Source organism: Lycium barbarum, chromosome 12, assembly GCF_019175385.1.
Source record: "Lycium barbarum isolate Lr01 chromosome 12, ASM1917538v2, whole genome shotgun sequence".
Lineage (NCBI taxonomy): Eukaryota > Viridiplantae > Streptophyta > Magnoliopsida > Solanales > Solanaceae > Lycium > Lycium barbarum.
In genome coordinates, this window is record NC_083348.1 from 3,011,120 (window position 1) to 3,037,341 (window position 26,222).

Sequence of the window (26,222 nt, forward strand, 5' to 3'; positions counted from 1 at the left end):
AACTAAAAAGATGACCAATTTGTCATCATTTTTCATTCTTTTTCTTTTTCATTTTTTTTTTGGTCACATGGCCAATATGGCCCTTTTAGAATTCTCATGAACCTTTTGGTGAAATTCCCGTTTTGCCCCTCGACTTTCCTCGATATTACCATTTTGCCCCTAGCATTCCGCATTATTTCCATGACACATTTTGCAAATTTCTCTTCCTGCCCTTAGCTTCTCACAATATTTTCATACTAATAATAGTCACAAATAATATTCATGACAACTTGTGCATTAATTTAATTTTTGAAAATGGTTTTGCCCTTAACTTTCCACGACGACTTTGGAATTTCCAAACGTACAAAATACGGGCTATAACATCCTCCCCCCCCCCCCCCCCCTTTAGAACATTCGTCCTCAAATGTTAAACTTACCTTATGGGGTCTCTTAATACATCCGGGGAGGTCCCCGTCTTTCCTTCGAAGATTTCCAAATGTTACGATTGTTATCTCTCTTTCTTCCGTTTACTTACTTTTCTCTTCTTCCTTAATATCGTCGGATCAGAAGCTCATGCCCTTATTGTAGCGAGGTCGGTACTCGTTTACTTCATAACATCTCTGTATCGCATCTCTTACTTGTCTCCTGACTTTTGTTTAGCTGACATCGTTCATATGTCGCAACACTGGCCACTGGGGCCCACCGTGGATCGATACCATCGTAAATGGGATATTACCCGCATACACATACATTTACTATCATTTTTCTCACAAAAGATTCCCAAACGCTTATTCAAATTTACTCTGATTCCAGAACTGCATTGCGCTTCCTTTCTCTTTCGTTAGCCGAGTCTGTCTTGGCTTACCCGGCCTATTTAGGGTTTTGACCGTTCAACACATTCCAATTTTCCTTTGGGTTACCCCGGAATTCCTATATGTCTTTCATTTTTACATTCATGAAAATTTTGGTATACTTCCCAGGGGGTCACCTATCCCAAAATTGCTCTGGCCCTAGCACGCTTAACTTCGTAACTTTCACACGTTTTGACACGTTAATGTTGTTATAATTGCATCGATTTCCCCGCACGACCTTTGTCACATACTTTAAGGAAAATCGGGGTCTTAACAACTTTCAAAACGTTCTCGTAGCGGGTCCCACCCCGATCTAGAGAATATTCTTTTACTTTTCTGGTTACCGGGTCGCCCCCTGTAAATCCTCAATGTTTACCTTTATGTATACATATATAATTCTGAGTCGCGAGCGAACTCCTCAATTCTCAACGGCCCGTCATACACTTTGCATTCTTCCTATTAGAGGAAACTTGGTCGTTAGGCTTTTTTTGTTTTTTTTTGCCCTATCGATATCGACCCTCAAGACTTGTTAAGAATTTATATCTCACTTTCCTCCTCGTATTTCTAGAAAAATTTGGGCAGAGGTTCCTCTGTATTTCTCACTATCCCAAAACCTGTACATAGAAAATACTAGCCACGCCTCACAGGGCCAACACACATGCGTATATATACATTATATCATGTCGCCTCATGGCCACACAGGGCTAACAATTTCAAATGAAAGTATACAGAGGTCGAGACTTACCTCACGTGCCCAACTCAAACGGCACCGGTGACACATTCCTGTTTACTTTCCTTTTCAAATTTCAACCATACGTTTCAATCATACTTCAAATCCCTTACCCGGCATACGTCTTTCATACCATTGTTTACCTGTGTACTGTGTAGCTTGCAATATCATCAGTCACTGTCATACGTCGATACCGTTCTCCAGCTGAAATCAAGGATTAGTAAAAAGGAATCCATTTCCTACAGCTGGCTCTATCGCACGGTCCAGGATTCAAAGAAGGTCAACAATCCCTAGATGCCCCGTAGTCTCCTGTTTATAAATGTGGCACGCTACACACCATAAACAGGACTCTACCGGACACGACTTTGCAGACAACCCCTAGGACAGACCTGCTATGATACCACTCTGTCACACCCCAATATCCCTAGGGTGTGATGGGCACCCGACCCTTACTTAGGGCCGAGCGAACCCTCAGATTCTTGCGGCACACAAAATCACGTCAACTTTTTTTTTAAAATCAAATTTGATAAGGTACATAGTAAAAAATTTCTTTCAGAAATATCCTTTCTCGTGGCCTTCAAGCCGAACAAATCTGTGATCATACAAAATTCATTACATAACACTGACCGACAACCAATACCCACGACACTGTCTGCAAAGCCTCTAACGAAATCCCAAAAGCATGACATACAGACTCTGACTCGGCAGCACTCCGGGAACAAATGGAGCTTGCCATCTGCATTGGATCATCTTCTATCTGTCCTCAACTCAACTGGGAGTACCTGTGCGGCATGAAACGCAGCCCCCGAAGAAAGGGGGGTCAGTACGAAATATGTACTGAGTATGTAAAGCGGTAATAAATTATAACTATCGCATAATTTAGGGAAGAAATAGTCATGACCAACCCAATACCTGCAGCCGTCGCTGGTAGGAACAGAAATGTGTACATAAAGTCTCAAACAGTCCTTAAGTAAATAACGCAATCCAACCAACATATTCAAATAAGCAATGTAGGTTAACACCTCTTTTAAGTAAATAATATGATACAACGTGTGTGCCGCTTCCGGCTCAATACCAATAGGGCCCCATCGGGCAGCCGCTTCCGGCTCAATATCAATAATAGCCCCATCGGGCAGCCGCGTCCGGCTCAATATCAATAATAGCCCCATCGGGCAGCCGCTTCCGTCTTAATAACAATAATAGCCCCATCGGGCAGCCGCTTCCGGCATAATAATATAATAGCCCCATCGGGCAGCCGCTTCCAGCATAATAATAATGATAATGGCCCCTTCGGGCATAGTAATAGTAATATATAAAGTAAAATAGGTCGTAAATGAAAAGCAGTGGCAAAACCTCGCACCCCTTTCGGAGTGGTTTGGAAATTAGCATACTCATACATAAGCTGAGGCCATAGCACACTCAGGCGTAAACCGAGGCCATAGCACACTCAGTGATCAGCCGAGGCCATAGCTCGCTCGGACATAAGCTGAGGCCATAGCACGCTCAGACATGAGCTGAGGCCGTCGCACCCCCTTTGGAGTGGTTTTGAAAAGTCTAGATAATAAAATATCGCACCCCCTTCGGAGTGGTTTTTGGAAAGTCTAAATAGTAAAATGTCGCACCCCCTTCGGAGTGATTTTGAAAGGTCTAAATAATAAAATATCGCACCCCCTTCGGAGTGATTTTGAAATCGACTTTATATTCCCTTTAGCTAGAAACTAACAATTAGTAAATTTTAATAATAAATTTCTTTTTGAAATCACTAGTAACCCACAACTAAGTTTCAATAAATCCAATTCAGCATGAAGGATTAACAACCGTATGCACATGCAAAGTAGTGAGAACTAAATGCCTTTCAATTATCGTTACGGACATCATTCATCATAAAACCTCTATGACTATTTCCAGACAATTCGAGTCCGTCTACAGAAGCTAGGGACGTTAACCTAAAGTTCCCTTTAGCTACCGTACAGAGCTAAGTCAAATGGAGCAATACAAAAGGTCTAGGGACTTGTGGGCCCACCTCGGGTCAAGTCGAGGTGACGTACAAAAATTACGTGCATTAGGCCTTGTGAAGTCATCCATGAAAGTTTCAGAGCGATCGGATTACATTTGTGAAAGTTATGGAGGTTTAACCATTTTTCCAACAAAATGTACCCTTTGAAGTTCAATTCCATTGAATGAATAGTACCAAAAATCAATCTCGGATTTCTACGAACAGAATTGTCCCCGAGGCTCAAATCTCAACCTAGTATATCTAGGGCATGCCAAAGAACAAAGGGGAAGGCTTTACATACCTTTGCTGCGCCTTACGCTCGTCCAGATTCGATTCCCGTTTCGCCCAAAATCTACAAATGGTCAAGTTTACCAATTGTCAATAGTGAGACTTTTAGCATTCAAATCCTCAATTCATCACTTGTCTTACAAAAATTTGGGCAGAATTTCCCCTATAAACATACCAACCCCGAGAATATGGCTCGGCCCCATATCAACAATAACAAACCCGAGAATTCAACTCGGCCAAACCAACAACAATACTATCAATATCCAAAAGTGATTCAAAACGTGTCCTAACATTAATAATGCCTTTCTACACCATTCGACAACATTTCTTTTATTATCCAAATAAACTACATACGATCAAGTTCATATCAATGCTCACAAGTTCAAATACCAATCCAAGACCATTCCATTAAGATTCAAGAACGTTCCCAACAATCCACTTAATGATCAAACAAGCCAAATTATACACACACACTTACCCGAAACACCTACTATTCGACTACTATCACTTCGTACCCATTATCATGCGCTTCCACTCATATCTATACATTTCCACAACAATATCATGCTACATAAAATCGACTTGTCCTCCTATGCACACCACACACACACGACCAACTCATGCAACACCATACCCGGCTACAACTACCATCCACAACTCAACAATCAACTTACTAAATAATATTGATTCATCATTTCAATCCAACACCACACATATAATCGGCTAACATGCAACACACATATTTTCATTTATTTCATTCATATCTAGACATAACAACAACCAACATGATACATACACTACATGCATATTTCCCATGAATTCTTCACCCATTTCTACTCACTATAATAACAACAAACATGCTACATAAAACAATTGGTTCATCACCCTTACACAACACCAACATACACGGCCACAACACAACATCAATATTCTTCATGAATTCCATCCAACTTCGCATACTACATCATTCACAAATATCCATAACATATAAAAGAAGAGGAATTCTTACCTTTTTCCCCTTATCTTCTCTCTTGGCTAAAGTTGTGAACTTGCAACAAGGAGAGGGATTCTTGCTTCAACAATTATACCATGTTGAAGAGCATCCTTGAATTAGTAGAAACACATGAAGAAACTATTTTTTTTGGAAGAGATTCCATGGGGGTAATTTCCCCCACCCTTGGCCGAATGGCCTTAGTAGTTTTGCTCTTCATTTTTCTTTTTGTTTCTTTCTTTCTCTCCACTCTTCTTTAATTAAAATGATAGCCTCCTTCATATATATAGATATATACTCCCCATAGTCATGTGAGGGGCACATGCCCCCTCTAGAATTTTCTTGAAAATCAATTAAAAAGATGACCAATTTGTCATCATTTTTCATTCTTTTTTTTTTTCATTTTTTTTTTGGTCACATGGCCAATATGGCCCTTTTAGAATTCTCATGAACCTTTTGGTGAAATTCCCGTTTTGCCCCTCGACTTTCCTCGATATTACCATTTTGCCCCTAGCATTCCGCATTATTTCCATGACACATTTTGCAAATTTCTCTTCCTGCCCTTAGCTTCTCACAATATTTTCATACTAATAATAGTCACAAATAATATTCATGACAACTTGTGCATTAATTTAATTTTTGAAAATGGTTTCGCCCTTAACTTTCCACGACGACTTTGGAATTTCCAAACGTACAAAATACGGTCTATAACATTTCTGATATGGGAATGAGAGAATTATGAAATAAGGTCGTGGACCACATATTTATACTCGGAGAATTAAATGCTTCAGTGGTCCGGTTCGACGAGCGGGTCGACGACCCGTAGACATGTTGACGGTCCGTCGACGTGCTCGTCGACCTGCGCCTGCAGAATGCATGGCTGCGGAACCCTATCGATGCCGCACAACGACGGCCCATCGATAGGTTCGACGACCCGTCGATCATGACTGGTGTTCTGCAGGTTTTTCTGATTCAGTTCAGATCAAGTCGATTCGATTCGATTCGTTCAACTTCTAACTCTATAAATTGCCAAGAATATCTGCTGGTACCCTCGTATACGGGATAAGACATTTTCTACCTCCAAACTCGGGCTCGGGTCTCTATTCCAAGGACATACCCGACTAAGAAACCATAGGTTCTACCACTATAAACAGGAGGGGTGTAACATCCTCTCCCCCTTAGAAACATTCGTCCTCGAATGTTCGAACAATCCCAGGTTATAAAATTTTTGGCAGAGTTTCCTCGGTACTTATACCAATCCACCCTGCATGCAACAACCCAAAATAGTGCCACACAGGGCCACATACTATAACACACAATACCACGGCCTCACACGACCAATCACGATAACTGAAATGAAATAATACCTGGGGAAAATGGTGCCTCGGACTGAACCGCTTGCACTGCTGGAAACAAATGTGGGTACTTAGTATTCATTGCCTCCTCCGCTTCCCAAGTCACTTCCTAAACATTCTTATTCCTCCACAAAACTTTAGCGGAGGCTACATCCTTGGTCCGCAACCGACGGACCTGTCTATCCAATATAGCCACTGGAACTTCTTCGTATGATAAGTGCTCGTTCACTTGAATATCATTCACTGGTATCACTCTCGAAGGATCTCCGATGCATTTACGAAGCATAGATACATGAAATACCGGATGTATCGACTCTAACCCAGAAGGCAATTCTAGTTCATATGCCACTGTACCCACTATACGAATGATCTTATATGGCCCAATATATCGAAGGCTCAACTTACCCTTCTTATCAAACCTCATCACTCCCTTCATAGGAGAAACTTTCAGGAACACCCAGTCGCCCATCTTGAACTCTAGCTTACGTCGTCGATTATCCGCATAGGATTTTCGCTGGCTCTGAGCTGTTAGCAACCCCTCTCTAATCACTTTCACCTTATCAACTGCTTGTTGAATTAAGTTTGGTCCTACTAACTGATTCTCCCCGACATCGAACCACCCTATGGGCGATCTGCATCTCCGCCCATAGAAGTCCTTATAAAGAGTCATCTGAATACTGGAATGGTAACTATTGTTATAAGCAAACTCAATAAGAGGCAAATGATCATCCCAACTGCCTTGAAAGTCAAGCACACAAGCTCTAAGCATATCCTCAAGGGTCTGTATAGTGCGCTCCGCCTGCCCTTCTGGCTGCGGATGAAATGCAGTACTAAGACTCACTTGAGTCCCCAATCCCTGCTGAAAAGACTTCTAGAATTTAGCTGTGAACTTTGCTCCCCTATCTGAAATAATGGTCGTAGGAACACCATGAAGTCGTACGATCTCCTTAAGATAAAGCTTCGCATAATCCTCGGCTGCGTAAGTAGTTCTGACAGGCAGAAAGTGAGCTGACTTTGTAAGCCTATCGACTATGACCCATATCGAATCACACTTCCGCTGAGTACTGGGCAAGCCTGTGATAAAGTCCATATTAATTACCTCCCACTTCCATGTCAGAATTTCCATGGCCTGTAATAAACCTCCGGGCTTCTGGTGTTCTATTTTGACTTGCTGACAAATCGGACACTGAGCAACAAACTCGGCTATATCTCTTGTCATACTATCCCACCAATAAACTTCCTTGAGATCATGGTACATCTTCGTTGAGCCTGGATAGATAGAATAGCGAGAATAATGGGCTTCCCCTATAACCTGCTGACGGAGGCCTGCAATATTAGGAACACACAGTCTACCGTGATATCGGAGTACTCCATCTCCTGTAATCGCAAAGGGTGTCTTTCTTTTCTGAGGAGTTATACCTCGGTAATGAACTAAAACAAGATCCTCGTACTGATGCTCCTTTATCTCTACTACCAAGGAGGACATCGCTAGGTATTGAACAGTAACTCCTGCATCACCTGAATCTATCAATCGGACTCCGAAACTAGCCAATCAATGAACCTCACGAACCATTTCTCTTCTCTCTGGCAACACGTGAGACAAGCTACCCATAGATTTATAACTGAGGGCATCGGCTACTATATTAGCCTTCCCGGGATGGTACAAAATATCCACATCGTAATCTTTTAACCTCTCCAACCATCGTCTCTGATGCAAGTTCAAGTCCTTCTGCGTAAAGATGTACTGGAGACTCTTATGATCAGTAGAGATATCAACATGGATACCGTATAAGTAGTGCCTCCATATTTTCAAGGCATGAATCACTGCCGCTAATTCAAGATCATGGGTTGGATAATTCTTCTCGTGCTTCTTCAACTGTCTAGAAGCATAAGCAACAACCTTATCGCGCTGCATCAACACACAGCCCAATCCCATACCTGAAGCATCACAATATACTACATAGCCATCTGCTATTTCTGGAAGAGTCAAAACTGGTGCTGAAGTTAACTTATCTTTCAACGCCTGGAAACTCTGCTCCCAAGCATCTGTCCATTGGAACTTAGCTGATTTCTGAGTTAATTTAGTCAATGGGGCTGAAAGAGAGGAAACTCCTTCCACAAACCTTCTATAATAACCTGTCAAGCCCAAGAAACTACGTATTTCCGTTGGGGCCGTGGGCCTTGGCCAATTCTTCACAGCCTCAATCCTTTGAGCATCCACTCTAATGCCATCATCTGAGATAATGTGACCCAGAAAAGCAACAGAGTTCAACCAGAACTCACACTTCAAAAACATGGCATACCACTCTTTACCTCGAAGAATTCCAAGCACTGTCCATAAATGGTCTGCATGATCGGCCTCTGACGGCGAATAAACCAGAATATCATCTATGAACACAATCACGAACAAATCTAGAAAGGGCCTGAATACATGATTAATCAAATCCATGAATACGGTTGGGGCATTAGTTAGACCGAACGACATAACACGAAACTCATAGTGGCCATATCTAGTCCGGAATGTCGTCTTCGGAATGTCCTTATCCTTCACCCTGACCTGATGGTATCCTGATCTTAAGTCTATTTTCGAGAAATACTTAGCGCCTTGCAACTGATAGAATAAATCATCGATCCTCGGGAGCAGATATTTATTTTTTACGGTCACTTTATTCAATTACCTATAATCAATACACATTCGCAAAGAGCCATCTTTCTTTCTTACAAATAGTACTGGCGCTCCCCACGGCAATGTACTAGGCCTGATAAAATCCTTCTCAAGCCAATCTTTCAACTGCTCCTTCAATTCCTTCAACTCCGCAGGTGCTATCCTATAAGGAGGGATAGATATTGGCTGAGTGTCTGGCAATAAGTCAATAGCAAAATCAATCTCCCTCTTTGGGGGAATGCCTGGGAGCTCATGTGGAAACACTTCTGGGAACTCATTAACCAGAGGAACAGACTGAAGAGTCGGCGACCCTGCTTGCACATCTTGAACTCGAACTAGGTGAAAAATATACCATTTTCTGATCATCTTCTCTACCTTAAGGTAGGAAATAAACCTACCTCCAGGCGAAGCAGCATTACCCTTCCACTCTAGGAATGGCTCGCCGGGAAACTGAAATCGAACTATCTTTGTTCTGCATCAACATTATCTTAACAGGAAGCCAACCAATCCATACCCATAATAACGTCGAAGTCAATCATATCTAGCTCAATCAAATCTGCTATGGTGTGGCGGTCACAAACTATAACAACACAATCTTGATATACTCGCTTAGCTGTGACTGGATCGCCAACTGCGTAAACACCTCAAATGGTTTAATCGACTCGGGCTCTATCCCAAACTTACCAGCAACAAATGGAGTAACATATGATAAAGTAGATCCTGGATCGATCAATGCATACACATCAATGAAATCTTAGGGGTCCATATTTTGCTTTATCACTAAAACTTCTGGAGGATCTAACTCAAGGAAGGTCTTAATCCTCGAACTACCAGCTCCCTGCCGCTGAGCCTGAGCGGCTACTAACCTGGTCAATAACTGTACAGCATCCCGCACATCCTAGCCTGGGCATCTGGCTGAGGAACTGGGGCGGGTGCTGAAGGTGAAGTATGCGAAGTCTGAGATGGGCTTTCACTCTGAATCTCATCCTGTGCCCTAGTGGCCGGCCGAGTATGGCTAGCGGCCTCACCTAACACTCTCTTTCCTTTCTAGGCAGTTGTAGCTTACTTGCGAGGCATCGCTAAAATCAGAACAAATCATTAGAAGGCGAACTCTCAACACTTGGCTCTTTCGCACGATCTAAGAGTGAAAAGAATGACATCATCATAAATGTCTTGTAGCATCCTGTTTATAAGTGTGGTGCACAACACACCCATAAACAAGACTCTACTAGACACGGTCTATAGACAATCCTAGGACGGAACTGCTCTGATACCACTTCTGTCACGACCCAAACCGATGAGTCATGACGGGAGTCTGACCTCTAGTGACCAAACACCCCTAAACACATCTCTGAAACGTACTGAACATCAAAGGCCAATAAATGGCATAAACTGATCCCATAAGAGGGAAACATCAGAACTCTGTACAATCTACATATACATACGCAATATGAGGAAAAACAGTGCAAGCCAGCTAGGCTGCTACATATACTGTACACAAAAGAATAGAAGCCGACAAGGCTACATCATCTGACTAAAACATCCAACTGTCTACAGACCTCTACTGGAATGAAAGCTGTAGAAAGGACGGGACGGGGCCCCGTCATACCCATCTATATACATCTCAGAAGAATGGCCTACCAAAATAGACTGCAACTCCGGATCAAATGGAGTGCACTGATCTCTGCTGGATAAGGGTCCTACTAAGCTGGACCACCTCCCTGTCTACCTGTACCTGCGGGCATGAACGCAGCCCCCCAAGCAACGGGGAGTCAATACGGAAAATGTACTGAATATGTAAGGCATAAAGGCAACATTTATGAATATATATATATATATATAAATCATGAATAAGATCTTACTCATAAGCTGAAATGACTATCTGTATGAATCTGTATGAACTAGTATCTGTCTGCATCTGACTAAATCTGTATATCGGAAAGCATGGACATGCATCTACATACCTATATATCTAGTGGGTACACACCTCATGTCACATCACAGGTCACACCTTCACCCCCTGTCAAGTGTGCCTTTCACCTATATATATATATATATATCCCAACATCATGGGCCACTCATGAACCACTCACAGGCCACACCTTCACCCCCTGTCAAGTGTGTCTTTCACATATAAAACGTAATATCATAGGTCACACCCTCACCTCCTGTCAAGTGTGTCTTTCACTCGTACCCCTGAGACTGAAAGTGAATGCATAGTGCAAATAAAACTGAACAACAGGATTCTCAAAATAGTATAATGACAATTGGCCTCTCATGGGCCTTACTGAACTCATACTACTAGGACAGGAAATCATAAGATCTGTATATGGGGCCGGGATACAGGAACAACAAAACTGTATTTCTCTTAGTGCTTATAAGAATATAGTAATATGGAAACTCTCTTACTCGTTTATTGGTTCATATTATAGGATCATGCCAAAAAGGAAGGAATATCCTTAACATACCTTGACATATATCAAATCGCCCAATTTCTACCTCTTGAACTTGTAAATCTATAATTAAGATAACATAATCCTTAATTAGGCTACTTTCCTTGCTTACTAATCATCCCCAAGCACGTATAAAGCTTAACGAATTATAGACGACCATCTCCTTTATAAGCTTACAATGATAACGCCTATATATATCAAAATATACGTAAATCCATCTCTAATCATTTCTTAAAATAATCTCATGCCACTACCTTGCCCTTCATCAATCTATCACTTTCACAAATACCTTCTCTTTACCTAAAATCACTAAAACTCTTGATAGTACACTCAAATACAAGGGTAAGAATCATTTACATACCTTGAAGGGTCAAGAATCCCAAGAATCACTTTGACTTCAACTCCCTAAGCTTCCCATTCTTGGAGAAACCCTAGAAGCAACCTTCTTCTTCACAAGCTCGGGTTTACGGGGTCAGGGTCATGTCAAATCTTCACTAATATGCTATAAATGTTGGACGAGCAAAATATTAGGGTTTTCTGATCTGGGAATGAGAGAAATATGAAATAAGGTCGTGGACCACGTATTTATACTCGGAGAATTAAATGCTTCAGTGGTCCGGTTCGACGAGCGGGTCGACGACCCGTAGACGTGTCGACGTGCTTGTCGCCCTGCGCCTGCAGAATGCATGGCTGCGGAACCCTGTTGACGTAGCACAATGACAGCCCGTCGACAGGTTTGATGACCCGTCGATCATGACTGGTGTCCTGCAGGTTTTTCTGATTCAGTTCAGATCACGTCGATTTAATTCGTTCAACTTCTAACTCTATAAATTGCCAGGAATATCTGCCGGTACCCTCGTACACGGGATAAGACATTTTCTACCTCCAATTTATCGTAAATATTATATATTTTTTGCATATTTATAAATATTATCTTAGTCTTTATTATTGTTTATAGTTTCACATCCTAAATTGATAATAAAAAAAAAACGTGACACATTCGAAATAAAGTTAAGCATTAATTTAAAAATAAGACGAAACCCTAAAAGATAAATAACATAAAGCTAATGACGACAAGTCTTCAAACAAAAAAGGACTTCGAGCACTTTTCAACCACTAAAACTACAATCCAAAGTTTTGCGTGTTCTTGATGTATTGAGCCTATCTTATTAATTGTACAACTATGACTAGGGTTCTATATAAATTATTGAAGTTTCGGAGTCTCAAAGCATGATTAATATACGGCTAAACTACGTAAAAAGGAGTGAAAATGTAATAAGAAGTTGTTTTTGGAAAATGGTGGTGTCCTATAGCGCAGTATTTTACTGCGCTATAGGTGAGAGAAAAATTCCTTTAGCGCGGTAAAATACTACGCTAAAGCACTTAACAGGGTCGTTACGGTTAAGTGTTTTAGCGCAGTATTTTACCGCGCTAAAGGTAGTTAGCGCAGTATTTTACTGCGCTAAAAGTAATTTTGTAACCTTTTTTTTTGTTGGGATATTTTGGTTCAAAATGTTTTTTTTTGGGTCATTTTGGTTCCGGACTCCTAGTTCGACCATATACAGATATGCTAGTACATATACAAGTACAAATCCCTAAATAATTCCCATCTCTAGCTCAACCAGCAGATGCAGGGGGGAGATATAGTCTCGAGCCTAAGGTAAAAAAGCAGCTTTCTTTGGTTAACATTGTTAAGCATAGACAAGTCATATTAGAAAAGCAATAAGAATGACAATAGATATAAGTTCTAATCAATATTCAGTTCTAAACATCCAAGCAGATAAAAGTCCCAGATAAAGACTCGTTAGTACCATAGCACAATGGAGGCAGAAACGCCGAAATTAGCTGACATGTAGCAGTGTTGTCAAAGGTGTGCTTAAACCCCAAAGCAAGGCTCAAAAACAGGTTGAGCGCTTCGTCTAACTTAATGTGCTGTCATCAAGGCTCTGTGACATACTTTTCCTTGCCACATTTACCGAAGAGGCTACACTAAAAATTTGATATTTCACTTTACTGTTATGTTTTTTCAATATCGCTGTCCATATATTTGTTATTCGGGCTTATAATTATTAGACTTGGACTAAACATATATATTTGTATTTTTTTTTCTCCATTTGCGCCTTTTTTCATTAAAGTCCACGCTTTATTTGAGCTTTGCGCTTAAAGCCCCAACAAGCCTTAGGGCTTTTTTGCGTTTTTCGCTTTTGATAACACTGTATATAGGGTGTTTTTGGTATGAAGGAAAACGTCTTCCCAGAAAATGTTTTCTTGGAAAACCAGTGGGTGTTTTACTTATTTTCTAGTGAGCAAAAAATATTATCTCAAAAGCAATTATATACAATCTAGCAAAACACTATGAGGGTGGGATGGGTTGAGAGTGGAGGTTCGGGGGTGGCGGTGGGGTGGGATGGTCTAGGGGTGGGGATTGGGGGCATTGGCCGGGTGGAAATTATTTTCCCTACTCCCATTAGGGACGTTGTTGTCCTCGTTTTTACCTAGAGAAAATGTTATCCTCCATACCAAACACACCCATAGTATTTCTACAGTCTGGTAGCTGTTGTAGGAATACCAACTTACTTTATGAGTCCAGAATCAAAATGCCCCCAAAAAAATTATTTTGAACCAAAATACCTCAACAAAAAAATGTTATAAAAATACCTTTAGCGCAGTAAAATACTGCGCTAAAGATTTTTTTTTTTTTTTTTTTTTGCATAGCGCAGTATTTTACTGTGCTATAGCTAGTGTTATATCCCGTATTTTTGAACGTCGGATTATTTGTAAGCTGAGGTGGGGCCCACACGTCAAGATTTTTTTTTTTTGGGACATGTGAAAAATTATATGAATCACATATGTGAAGTTAAACACAACTCAAGAAGGACCCTTGGGCCAAATCAAAGTGGAAGTCCTCCAAACGAATATTTTTAAGAAAACGTTTTCGGGTGACCTGACTTTGGGGGGCAAAAACGGTATTAGAAGTTTGGAATTTGGAAAAATACCAAGAAATAGAAGTTGTAGATAATTGAATTAGCTTTCCAACCATAGGTCGTGGGTTCCCAGGTGACGACGGTACAAGGAGATATGGACGTTTTAAGGTCGAAAGGTCAGTGGGCTAGACCCAACTCGGGACCAACCGGGTTGGCCCAAAAAATGAAGAGAAAAATTAGGCCCAAAAGAGGGGTGGCCGGCCATACAATGGCCCAAGCCCATGGATTCTAATTAATTTCCATGTGATAATTAATATAAAGGGGCATTATGTATAGAAGATTCAAGAAAATTAGAAGCAAGAACAAAACAAAGAATAAGAGCAAAGAAAAAACATGGCATACGGCCATGACCCCCAAATTTTAGCTCCTTAAAATCTTCCTCCAAAAATTATTTTCTTGTGGTATTTCCACTAATTCAAGGGTCCTTTACAACTTGGTGTAATTATTTTGGAAGAAAGAGCACTTGTTTCTTCAAGTTGACAACTTGGTCAAGTGAAGAAGATTGTAGAAAAAGGTAAGAATTAATTCCTTTTTATTATGTTATGAAGGTTGGTTTATGTTGTAGTATGTAGAAATGAGTAGAATTTATGGAAATATGGAAGTTTACAAAGTGGGTTTGCATGTGTGCATGTGTATGTAAGGTTGTATAAATAAGATGAGTTGAATTTTATGTTGTATTCTAGTTGTAGTTGTGGTGGACCTTATATTGGAAATGGAAGAAAATGGTCAAGTTGGCATGGAAAATTATTGGAAATAGTTATAGGAAATTATGTGATTTTAATGAAGTTTTTATGTAATTATGGAAGTGGAGTTCTAAATGTGAATTATTATGTTAGTTGGTGAATTTGGAAGGATAATAGTCCATATTGGCATGAAAGATTGGTTGTTAAGTGGTTATGAGAAGTTTTGTGATTTTATGGTAGATTTATGTAATTATGAAAATGAAATTGTTAAGGTGCAAATTATGATTATGGTTGATGAAATTGGAAGATGGAAATATGTTATGAATATGTAGATTGAAGATTAGAAGTTTTGGATGGATTATGGTTTTGGTGGAAAGTTTGTATATTTTATATATCTTGTGAATATTTTGTAGAAATGATATGAAATGCTTCCGAATTATATTGTAATGATCTTGATTAGTAATGAATGTAAAAACATTGAGATTGGTTTGGAAATGTGAAGTTGGAATGAAAGTTATTGCACTATGTTGGAAAGAGGACTAGTTATGCTATATTGTGTTGTGTAGTGATTGTTGTTGTTGTTGGTGTTGTTGTTGGGTTGTTGTTGAATTATTTTGGCCGAGTTTAATCTCGGGGATGTTGTATATACAGTGGAGATGCTGCCCAAATTTCTGTAGACAAGAATTGGTTAAGATTGGATTCTTAAAGCCTTATGATTAATATTTGGTAAATATGACCAATTGTAGATTTCGGACGAAACGGGAATTGAGTTTGAACGAGCGTAAGAAGTGAAAAAGGTATGTAAAGCTATTCCTTTTCTTCTTTTGGCATGTCCTAGATATACTAGGTTGAGATTTGAGCCTCGGGGGTTATTCTGTCCATAGAAATCCGAGTCTGATTTTGGGTACTATTCATTCAGTGCAATTGAACTATAATCCTTATGTTTTGCTAGGAAACTGCTCAAACATCCATAACTTGCACAAATATGATAGAATCGCTTTGAAACTTTCATGGATGACTCCATAGAGTCTAATGTTCGTGATTTATGTCCGCCACCTCGACTTGACCCGAGGTGGGCCCATTACCCCCAAGATTTCCTTCGTTTGTCTGATTTGATCTAATTTCGTATGATGTAAAAAAGGAAACTTTTGCCTATGAACCTAAGGTTCCGTTTGATTTGTTCCATAAGTTATTTGAGGGTTCCTTAAATGTGAACGATACTGAATTTTCAGAAAAAGACTTATGAAGTATATTATCGAAAGTTTGTAAATTTAAAAGGCTTATATCTTTTGTATGCTACTTCCGACAGACTCGATACTTACTTTGGACCTTCTGATCTCAAATATATGTATACGTACTTATTTGTCGAGTCTGGGAATTTAATTACGTATATGCATATGATTTCCGCACTACTCTGCTCGTGCCTGCTATTATGACATCGTTCGTACGGTTCCCGAGACCTCGCCATAGGGCCGGGTACCGTTTATGGAGTTATGCTGTGATATGGCTTATGATATGATTTGATGATGTGATATGTTGTGTTCGGGGATGTACGGAGATTTGAAACCTTCTGGAGTTATGCTGTGTGTGGCACCAGCGTCGGAATGGTGACCACGTTCCTGAGCCTTTTGCATGATTTTTATCTGCATGATATATATATATATATATATATATATATATATATATATATATATATATATATATATATATATATATATATATATATATATATATATATACATATGCTTTCAGCGCAGACTTTGATGTACTGATTCGGTATTTTCTCTCTGTACCTTTCACTTCAGTTGTGGTATGGATTTCTGTACTTTATGCTTTACATACTCAGTACATCTTCCGTACTGAACCCCTTTCTTCGGGGGCTACGTTTCATGCCCGCAGGTACAGAAGTTCGTGATCTGCCAGTGTAGGCCATACGTTCTGCTATTACAGAGTGCTCCTTTTGATCCGGAGCCCGTATGTTGGTATTTATCTTTTATGATGTATATGCATCTGTATATTTGACTATTTGGGGTACGGCGGGGCCCTGTCCCGTCATATGTTTCCGATATGATTTGTAGAGGCCTGTAGTCATATATGTGGGTTATGGGTCATATGTGTATTTGTTTGTGCATGATCTGCGTCTTAGTGCAGTTCCGTTTGCTAGTATGGCCAAAACGGCCCATTTATCTGTATACGTATATGTATCTGGCGATATACATTCCGCTAACCTATCAGATTTGGATACGGCCAAAATGGCCTGTATATTTGTATATGTGCATATATTCGGCGATGTATATTCCGCCGTCTCTTTTGGTTCTGATACGATATTTTGTGCGCGCAGTCGCGTAAGATAATATTTGTTTCCAGTTCTATTTAAAAAATGAATATGAAATCTGAGTTAAGCTATAGTATGACGATTTGATATGTATGTATGTTTGGGTGTCCAAGTAGGGCACCAGTCACGGCCCACGGGACTGGTTCGTGACAGCTAGCACTAAAAAAAATTTAGTAAACTTTTTTTTTGCAACACTTAGTGTGTTTTTTCATACTTTGACCAACGATTAGTCGTGTTTCAAGACTCCGAAACGTCAATATTTTATATAAAACCTGATATTTTTTCTGCGTACAATAATATAGGCTCAATACATCAAGGATACATCGACGTTCGGATAGTCATTTTAGGGATTGAAAAGGCACACGAAGTAAGTTTTATTTAGAAACTTTAGGGTGTTTTATTTTTTAAGATTTTGATTTAAGCGTGTTATTTTTTAATCAAGACATAACTTTATTTTGAATATAAATCTAATTCAATTTGATAAAAAAGTATTTAAAAAATATATGAAGAAAAGCTAATTGTAAAGTGATCAAACTTTAGATGGTCATAACTTTGCGCTCGAACGTCCGATTTACGCGTTTTTTTTTTTTTTGAACTTGCGTATTTTTTCGAGGTCTATGCGGACAAACTACCGCAAGGCGGTTTGGCCGAGCCGATTTTTAAAAAAACACCTTTTATCCTATTCAATTTCAATTTCTCCTAAATTGGCGTGAAATTTTCAGTTTAATTTACTTATAATATGATTATACGCAATAGATTTCAACGTAAAAATCCCGGAGTAATGTAGTTGTGAATGTCAATTTCACTTCTGTGGTTTCAATTTTTGAAAATAAAGCTGACTAATTTTCTCGACATATAAAGTTAACTAAAATAACCTTACAGTCAAACACTAAATTTTTTCAAATAAAACTTACTTCGGGCACCGTTTTAACTTTTAAAATGGCGATCCGAACGTCTACGTATCCTTGATGTATTGAGCCTACATTATTGTACACAAAAAAAAAATATCAGGTTCTATATAAAATATTGACGTTTCGGAGCCTTGACACACGACTAATCGTTGGTCGAAGTATAAAAAAACACACTAAGCGTTGCAAAAAAAAAAAAAGTTTACCAAATTTTTTTTAGTGCTCGCTATAGCGCAGTATTTTACTGCGCTACGCATAAAAAAAAATATCTTTAGCGCAGCATTTTACTGCTCTAAAGGTAGTTTTGTAACTTTTTTTTTTTTTTGTTGGGGTATTTTGGTTCACTTGGTTTTTTATTGAGTCATTTTGGTTCCGGACTCCTTTTTTAATCTGCTATTTTCCCAAGAGCTGCAACAGCTTAAGTGGAAGGCACAAGGTATTATGAAGTTTGATGTTTAGAATCTAGAGAACACGAAACTCCTAACAACCTGAGCAATCTGCAGACTGCAAATCATGGCATTCCCTCTCTGGCGCCCCATCACCACATGCAGTGCTTCTGTTTTTTGAATTTGTACTACTACTACTAACCAGTGCTTGATCTTTTATCAGCATGTGGAGGACAATTATATCTGCATATAGTAGCGCTCCTGACAGAGACGCTATTTGGCAGTCTATCTCTATTTGATAGGAGTATATAATTCTTTTATAAGGATTTAGCAGTCATCTCTAGAGATAGTACGTTAGTAACTACATTCAATATTTTCCTGGCACTGTATAGATAAGGCCACAGCTCTTCACGTTATCAAACAGTAAAAAGTTTTCCAGGGACTAATTATGTACTTCTGATAGTACCTAGAAAATATACAGTTCCAAAAATTCAAGTTTTCTGCAAATAATAATCATCCAAAATGTGTCTTCAACTAAACAACGCAGACCGGTTAGGAATTTATGATCTTTGAGCAGCAGCAGCGAGCTCTACGACCTAAAAAGACCATCTCAGGTTCTGGGTTCCATATATCTATCAATATTATTACCCTCAAAGTGCAATCAGGATGACATTTTAACTCGAAATATTTCAGGCAGAAATTGAACACAGCTTGCTTGTACCAAGAATCTTATCAAAAGTTCCACTTGCACTAGTTTGACCATATTCAGCTATGAGAGCACATACAAATGCATATCCCTAAATAATTCCCATCTCTTACTCAAGCAGCAGATGCAGCGGGGAAGACATAGTCCCGAGATTCACCAAAACTAATGTAAACAAGCAATTTTCTTTGGTTAAAATTAAGCATAAACTGGTCGTACTAGAAGAACAATAAGAATGACAACATATATAAGTTCTGACCAATATTCAGTTCTAAACATCCAAGCACATAAAAGTCTCAGATAAAGACTGGTTAGTACCATAGCACAATGGAGGCAGAAACATCAAAATAAGCTGACATATAGGATGTGTTTGGTATGAAGGAAAATGTTCTCTTGAAAAACAAGTGGGCTTTTTTTTTTTTTTTTTTTTAACTTATTTTCTAGCGTTTGGTAAGCAACAAAATATTATCCGAAGAGCATTTATACGTAAGCAAAATGCTATTTTTGGTTTGGGGGGGGGGGGGGGGGGGGGGGTTTGTTTGAGATGGTCAAGAGGTTGGAGTTGGGGGCATCGGATGGGTGGAAAGAAGACAATGAACTTGAAATGTCACGTATGAAACATGCTTTCCCTACTTCCATGAGGGAAGTCACTATTCTCATTTTTAGGAAACTTGTTTTCTCGAAGAAAATATTTTTCAAAACATTTTGAACCAACCAAACAAGAGAAAATTGGAAAACATTTTCTCAAAAATATTATCCTCTATAGTCTATACCAAACACACGCATAGTTTTTTTTTTTTTTTTTTTTTTTGGATAACCGTGGTGCCTGGGTTAGCTTGCGCGCACCCGGACTAGATCCACAGGATACCTGTCACCTCTCACCAGCAACAAATACCAGATAACTCTGTCCACCAAGGCTAGAACAAACACGCCCATAGTATTTCTCCAGTCTGGTAGCTGCTGCAATAATACTAACTTGTTCTATCGGCTATTTTCCCAGTATATAGCTGCAACAGCTTAAGTAGGTGGCACAAAGTATCATGAAGTTTGATGCTTAGAACCTAGAGAACACAAAACTCCTAACAACTTGAGCAATCTGCAGACTGCAAATCAAGGTATTCCCCCTCTGCCGCCCCATCACCACATGCAGTCTCTTCTCTTTTTTTTTTTTTTTTTTTTAATTGTACTACTACTACTACTACTACAACTAACCACAGTGCTTGATCTTTCCTCAACATGTGATTACAATTATATCTACATATAGTAGCGCCATGACGGAGACACTATTTGGCAGTCATCTCTTTGATAAGAATGTATAATTCTTTTATAAGGATTTGGCAGTCATCTCTAGAGATAGTAAGTTACTAACTAAATTCAATGTTTTCCCGGAAGTATATATACAAAACCAGTTGTTTTGAGGGCCACAGCTGTTCACGTTATCAAAGAGTAAGAAGTTTTCCAGGGACTAATTATGTACTTGATAGTACCTAGAAAAAAAAAAAAAAAACACAGTTCCAAAAATTTACAGTTTCTGCAAATAACAATATTCTCCCCTCCCCTCAAATCTCTCTTTCTGAATTACACTCTTTTTTTTTAAACTGGTAAACTTGTAATCTGAATTACACTACAGACTACAAAAGAAAAGAAAAAAGAAAAAGCACCCAGGGTTGTGATCTAGTGGTCAATGAGAGAATCATAAGGTCGTCAGGTTCAGTGTAAGCGTGAAGCGGAAAAAAGTGAAGAGGCACCGCTTCACGCTTTAAACAAAGCAAGCGCAATTTTCTAAAAAAGACCAAAATAAACCTTGCACAATTAAATTAATGAACTAAAATGAAAAAAATCAATTAATTAAACTCCAGAAAACAGTCCAGACCAGCCCTTACAGAAAAAAATAAGAAAGACAGAGAAATCAGATCAGCCCAGAAAGAAAAACAACAAAGGAAACTCCGGAAAACAGTCCAACGAAACAAAGGAAACAGTCGTGCAACGCTAGTGATGCGAGCAAGAATTGAAAAAAAAAATTCCAGCCCCTCCCCAGCAGTGGGCGACGAAGAGTAGAAAAGGAGGAGAAGAAGAAGACGTACCTAGAAAAAGGTGAATCCTAAGTCAGACTCTTTTTCTTCTAACAAGAGTCCTGTTTATAAAAAAAAAACATGCTTCCTACTGCTTCGCTTCTGTTCGCCTCTTGCTTCAGGGCATGAACCGCCCGCATTATTGGACCTCCCTCGCTTCAGGCCACTGAAGCGCCAGACCCCCACTTCGCTTCGCGTCAGCGCTCGCTTTCCTAAACACTGGCCAGGATAAAATCCCAGCAGAGAACCACTAGACGATTTCTTCTCATCTATCGAAGCCTTGGTTGATAGAGTTGTGCGCAAGCTGGCCCCTAACACCACGGTAATTAAAAAAATGAAGAAGTCAAGTTGGAAGAGGGAGAATATGTACCCCGAATTTATGTTAATTGTGAAGGAAGTTGAGAAAATAGAAGAAACTAATCTTCCCTGTAGACAGTCCATTTTATCATAGGCTATAACACATGCTACTTATAGTGAAGTTAACTTGTCATTTTCACTGACAAATTATTTTTCTTATCTTGGGGTCGCTACAGATGGAAGAACGTTATTGATTCATCAAATGTGAATCTAGATACAATTAAGAAGAAGGATTTCTTTCCAAGGTCCTCCCTCCATCACTTGATTTAATTACTTATTCTTCTTTTACATTCCCATTTTCTTTCATTTTTAACAAGCACAATATAGTAGTAGTGCACCTTTACTTTCCACAATCAACTCAACTTGAACTTACATTGAAAATGCCTAATTTTCTAAGGCAAGATATCAATTCACAAAAAAAAAAAAACATTTTTGACAATTTACAATGTCACCAGTTAGAAGAAAAGCGAGAACTTTTAATGCATAGATACAAGGAAACACAAAAAACTTTCTATCAAATATACGAGTCAAGCAGGTTAAAACACAGAGTCATAAATCATTTGCGCTTAGCTTTTCTTTGCCGACGTTTAGAATCATCCTCACTATTTTCATCCTCCTCCACATCAGTGCTGCTCTCATCATCATCATCATCATCATCATCAGTCTCGGAGGGAGGTGAAGGGTCAAGTCTAGCAGCATCAATTGCCCACTTTATCACCTTCTCAACTTCATCATCATCATCCTCTTCTTTCTCCACCGCTGATGATGAAGCCGAAGAATAAGTGGGAAGGGAGCTTTTGAGTGCTGCAAATCTGGTAAACAAGTCATCTGAGTCCGTTGATGTAGAGGCTGAAGGTGGTTGTTTGACTAAACCTAAACCCTGTTGGGAAATAGGGGTTTTTTTGGGAGTTTTCTTGGATCTGAGAGCTTGGAAACGTTGATCGAGTTGTGGGTCGATGAATTGGGTGGAAGAACCACGAGCCATATGGGAATTAAGACTCAGCTTAAGGGACACGTCATCCTCTGCCGCACGGAGCAGCTCTTCCACCTCCTCCGATTCAGTCTTCTTACCTCTGCTCATTCTCTTCCTGTTGAGGGTTGGGTGGAGTTTAACAGTTACTAGGCCTTTGGAGTAGGAATTTCTGCCCTCTATGTCACGGCCTCAAGGCTCCCAATCAAATTTTTGTGCGGATGACCTTCGAAAGCAATGGTCTTTCATTTTTGTCCCTCAAATTGGTGGTCATAATTTTTTTGCTTTCACTTAATATCAATATTCTGAATTTGAACTCCTACTCAATAAAAAAAAAATCACAAAATAGAGTTAAGGTGCAAAAATTTACCTTTCAAAACTCTACCTTAGGTTTAACTTTAGCCCGAATGGGCCTACCTTTATCACGAAACTTTACTTTGCGATTTTTTTTTAATTGAGAATGTCACAACCCAACCCCGTAGGCCATGACTCGTGCCCGAGTTGGACACTTATATTATCTGTTAACTATAGTCATTTACAATTAGCATGTCACGATCTCCTTTGTATATAAAAAGGTAGGGAGTTATTTTTAAATCTGTCAAAGTTGTGTATGTCTTAGGCACCTGTCTCCTGAGGAGTTGCACTTTTTAAACAACAACATATATAAATATTCCTACGCAAGCCGACAAGGCTGCCACGATATACAAAATACCAAACATATATATATATATGCAAGCCGACAAGGCTGCCATTACGAATGGGTACGCCCCAAACATAAGTCATAGACATAAAACGCATCAACCACTACAAACAGACCCACACCGGTGTCCACAGACCTCTAAGAGTAATGACCGTATTATGGGGCGGGACAGGGCCCCGCCGTACCCAAATAAGCACATACGAATACAACATAAGGGAGTTATACCACAAGCTAGCTCCGGAACAAAGGAGCAGTCCAAAATAGCTGAATGATGTCCTAAGCTGGCGGATCTCCGAAACGAGCGTCTGTACCTGCGGGCATGAACGCAGCCCCCCGAAGAAAGGGGGTCAGTACGGAATGTGTACTAAGCATGTAAAGCTTGAAACACATTAATAGACTTATATTGAGACACAGTATATAGGACACAATGCAACAACAGAATTTCATAAAACTTGCCTTTGAACATATTTCATTTGTATCATTCTCATATCATTGTCATTATAGAGTTTTGTAATCAAAGCTGCATAATCATTCTGTATATAACATATATAACATGTCCCGGACCTTTAATGAGGGACTCGGTAATTTAAAATCATAACATCATAACATAAACATAGACGTGTCCCGGCCCTTTCCTGAGGGACTCGGTAATAAGGAATATGCCCTCCTGGCCACCATCATCTCCATATCATCATATCATCATATCATCACATCATCATATCATCATATCATCATCATATATATATATAACGTGTCCCGGCCCTCTAGTGAGGGGCTCGGTGATTAATATAGTAAATGTGCGCACGAAAACGTACCCTGGCCCGGGACTCAGTGAAGGATATAGCGGTAAGCACGAGCAGAATAATAAGCAACCACATATATGCAATTCATCTTTTTAGACTCAAGGGGTAAGCAACTAACCAGCTCTAAAGTGTCAAAATAATATTCATATTCAGTCCATTTTAAGTCTCATAACAACTATCACAAGAAACGTTTCAGATTTCATGTACATGTATCACTTTAATAAGGTGTAGCTTTTGAAAGTCAAGTATGTCTCTAGTTGTGCAATTCTTTAAGAATAGGAACTTTCATACATTATTCATTAGTCATTCATATTGTAGGTACGTGACAATAGCATTAATGAAATATAGATTCATAAGTCATGCATGGAGCTAGAGAATAGAATTTACCCCAAGGTTCATATCGTTTCATACTTACGTCTAGGACATGCGAAAAGAAAGAAGGAATAGGCTTTACATACCTTTTGCGTTTAGTTGTATTCTAACTTGTACTTGCTGCCCAAAAACACTTATCCTATATCAAGATGTGAAGAACTGCAATTAGTCTACAAGGGAATTCAATACGCATTTTGACACTCACAATCCCTTTCTAACATTTAAACGACGTTTCGTTCGCATTCGAATCAACTAGCGTTACAAGCTAACATTGCTAGTCGTTCTTTCATATATTAATCAAGACTTGTTTAAACATGACTTAGGGAACTTGGGCAGTCCATACGCCATCCAAAACTGTTTCATTCACACGGCTAATCAACACACATAGCATTTCCATTCTTACTTAGCAAATTTCCAGTTTTAACTTGCAACAACAACAACACGTTTAATGATATTACTTTCATGATTCTCGGAACTGTTTTAGCATCATTTTCACTCTTACAACAGCCCACAATCATTTCAGTTTTAACTTAAATCATGGCACTTTACATTCACTAAACGTTTGCAACAAGAATCAACATTCAACACACACAAATTTACTTCTAACCTCAAAAACTGTCCACGGTTTTGGACTGCCTTTACACCTCAACATAATTCATTTCTTTAACACCTCAATTCACATATTCAACATGCATACAATACACCACAATGTCCATAACAACAACAATCCAAATGTGACCCAAAACAGTCCCTAATTCTCCCCAAAACAGTCTCTACTACACGGCTACAACACCCTTCCACCATTTCATGATTTTTATCCGTTTATCCAACTACAATGCATTCAATCCGTTTCCAATACATGTTCAACAAGATTAAGCATGACTTCATTAGAATCTTCAATACATGGCTTATTTTAAATTCAAGCAAAAACAGTCCAATATCCAACATGCAACATCACAACCAAACTTCTACAATCTTTGTTCATATACCTATGTTGATACATATTCAATTCATCAACAATACATGCAAAATGAAATCAACCATGACTTCACCTCACTCACGGCTCACTCTCTACTTCAACTACAACCAAAATCCAACAACAACATGCATGAACTATACATTCAAATCATCATGCAACACAAGAACAACAAACATTCTTACCTTTCAATCTTGTTCTTCACCTTGGCCGAAACTTCACTCTATTTGGGTGCTTCACTTTCTTGTTTCTTTTCAACAACTACTACAACTTATTATACACTAGATGAGGAGTAAATTTAAAGGAGAAAACTGAAATTTCTGGGTTGATATTCACTCACCACTCTCGGCTAGCTCTAGCCGAGAGTTTCCCTTTCTCTCACTAAGTATGTTAAACTTGAAAGTGTTGAAATGAATTGCTAAAGTGGAGTGAATCAGATTTTTGTGTCTATATGTCCCCCTCCTTGACTTGGACATGTGGATCACACTAAATTGGGTCAAGATTCCTTGACCACAACATTGAAAGGCACGGCCAAACATGGTCTAAAAGTGGACTGACTTTTGGTCTTTCCAATCCCACTTATTAATCCAATTATGGTTAGTTTAATCCCAATTTTTCATTAATAGTTAATGACACACGAAAATTGTGGATAATTTGTGACTCGA

At 39.2% G+C, this 26,222-nt stretch overlaps 1 protein-coding gene across 1 annotated transcript; it reads right to left on the reverse strand.

Moving 5' to 3' along the window:
* Positions 1-19,017: 19,017 nt before the first annotated feature.
* LOC132622779 (uncharacterized) lies at positions 19,018-22,953 on the reverse strand. Its single transcript, XM_060337443.1, has 2 exons — positions 21,392-22,953; positions 19,018-19,472 (listed from the first exon to the last, which is right to left on the reverse strand). The coding sequence occupies exon 1, from the start codon at positions 22,815-22,817 to the stop codon at positions 22,293-22,295; it is 525 nt and encodes a 174-aa protein (XP_060193426.1). The 5' UTR covers positions 22,818-22,953; the 3' UTR covers positions 19,018-19,472; positions 21,392-22,292.
* Between the last annotated feature and the right edge of the window lie 3,269 nt (positions 22,954-26,222).

What these genes read in the sequence shown, in the direction of transcription:
- LOC132622779 (XM_060337443.1), bottom strand. Translation starts at nt 22,817, where the DNA reads ATGAGCAGAGGTAAGAAGACTGAATCGGAGGAGGTGGAAGAGCTGCTC.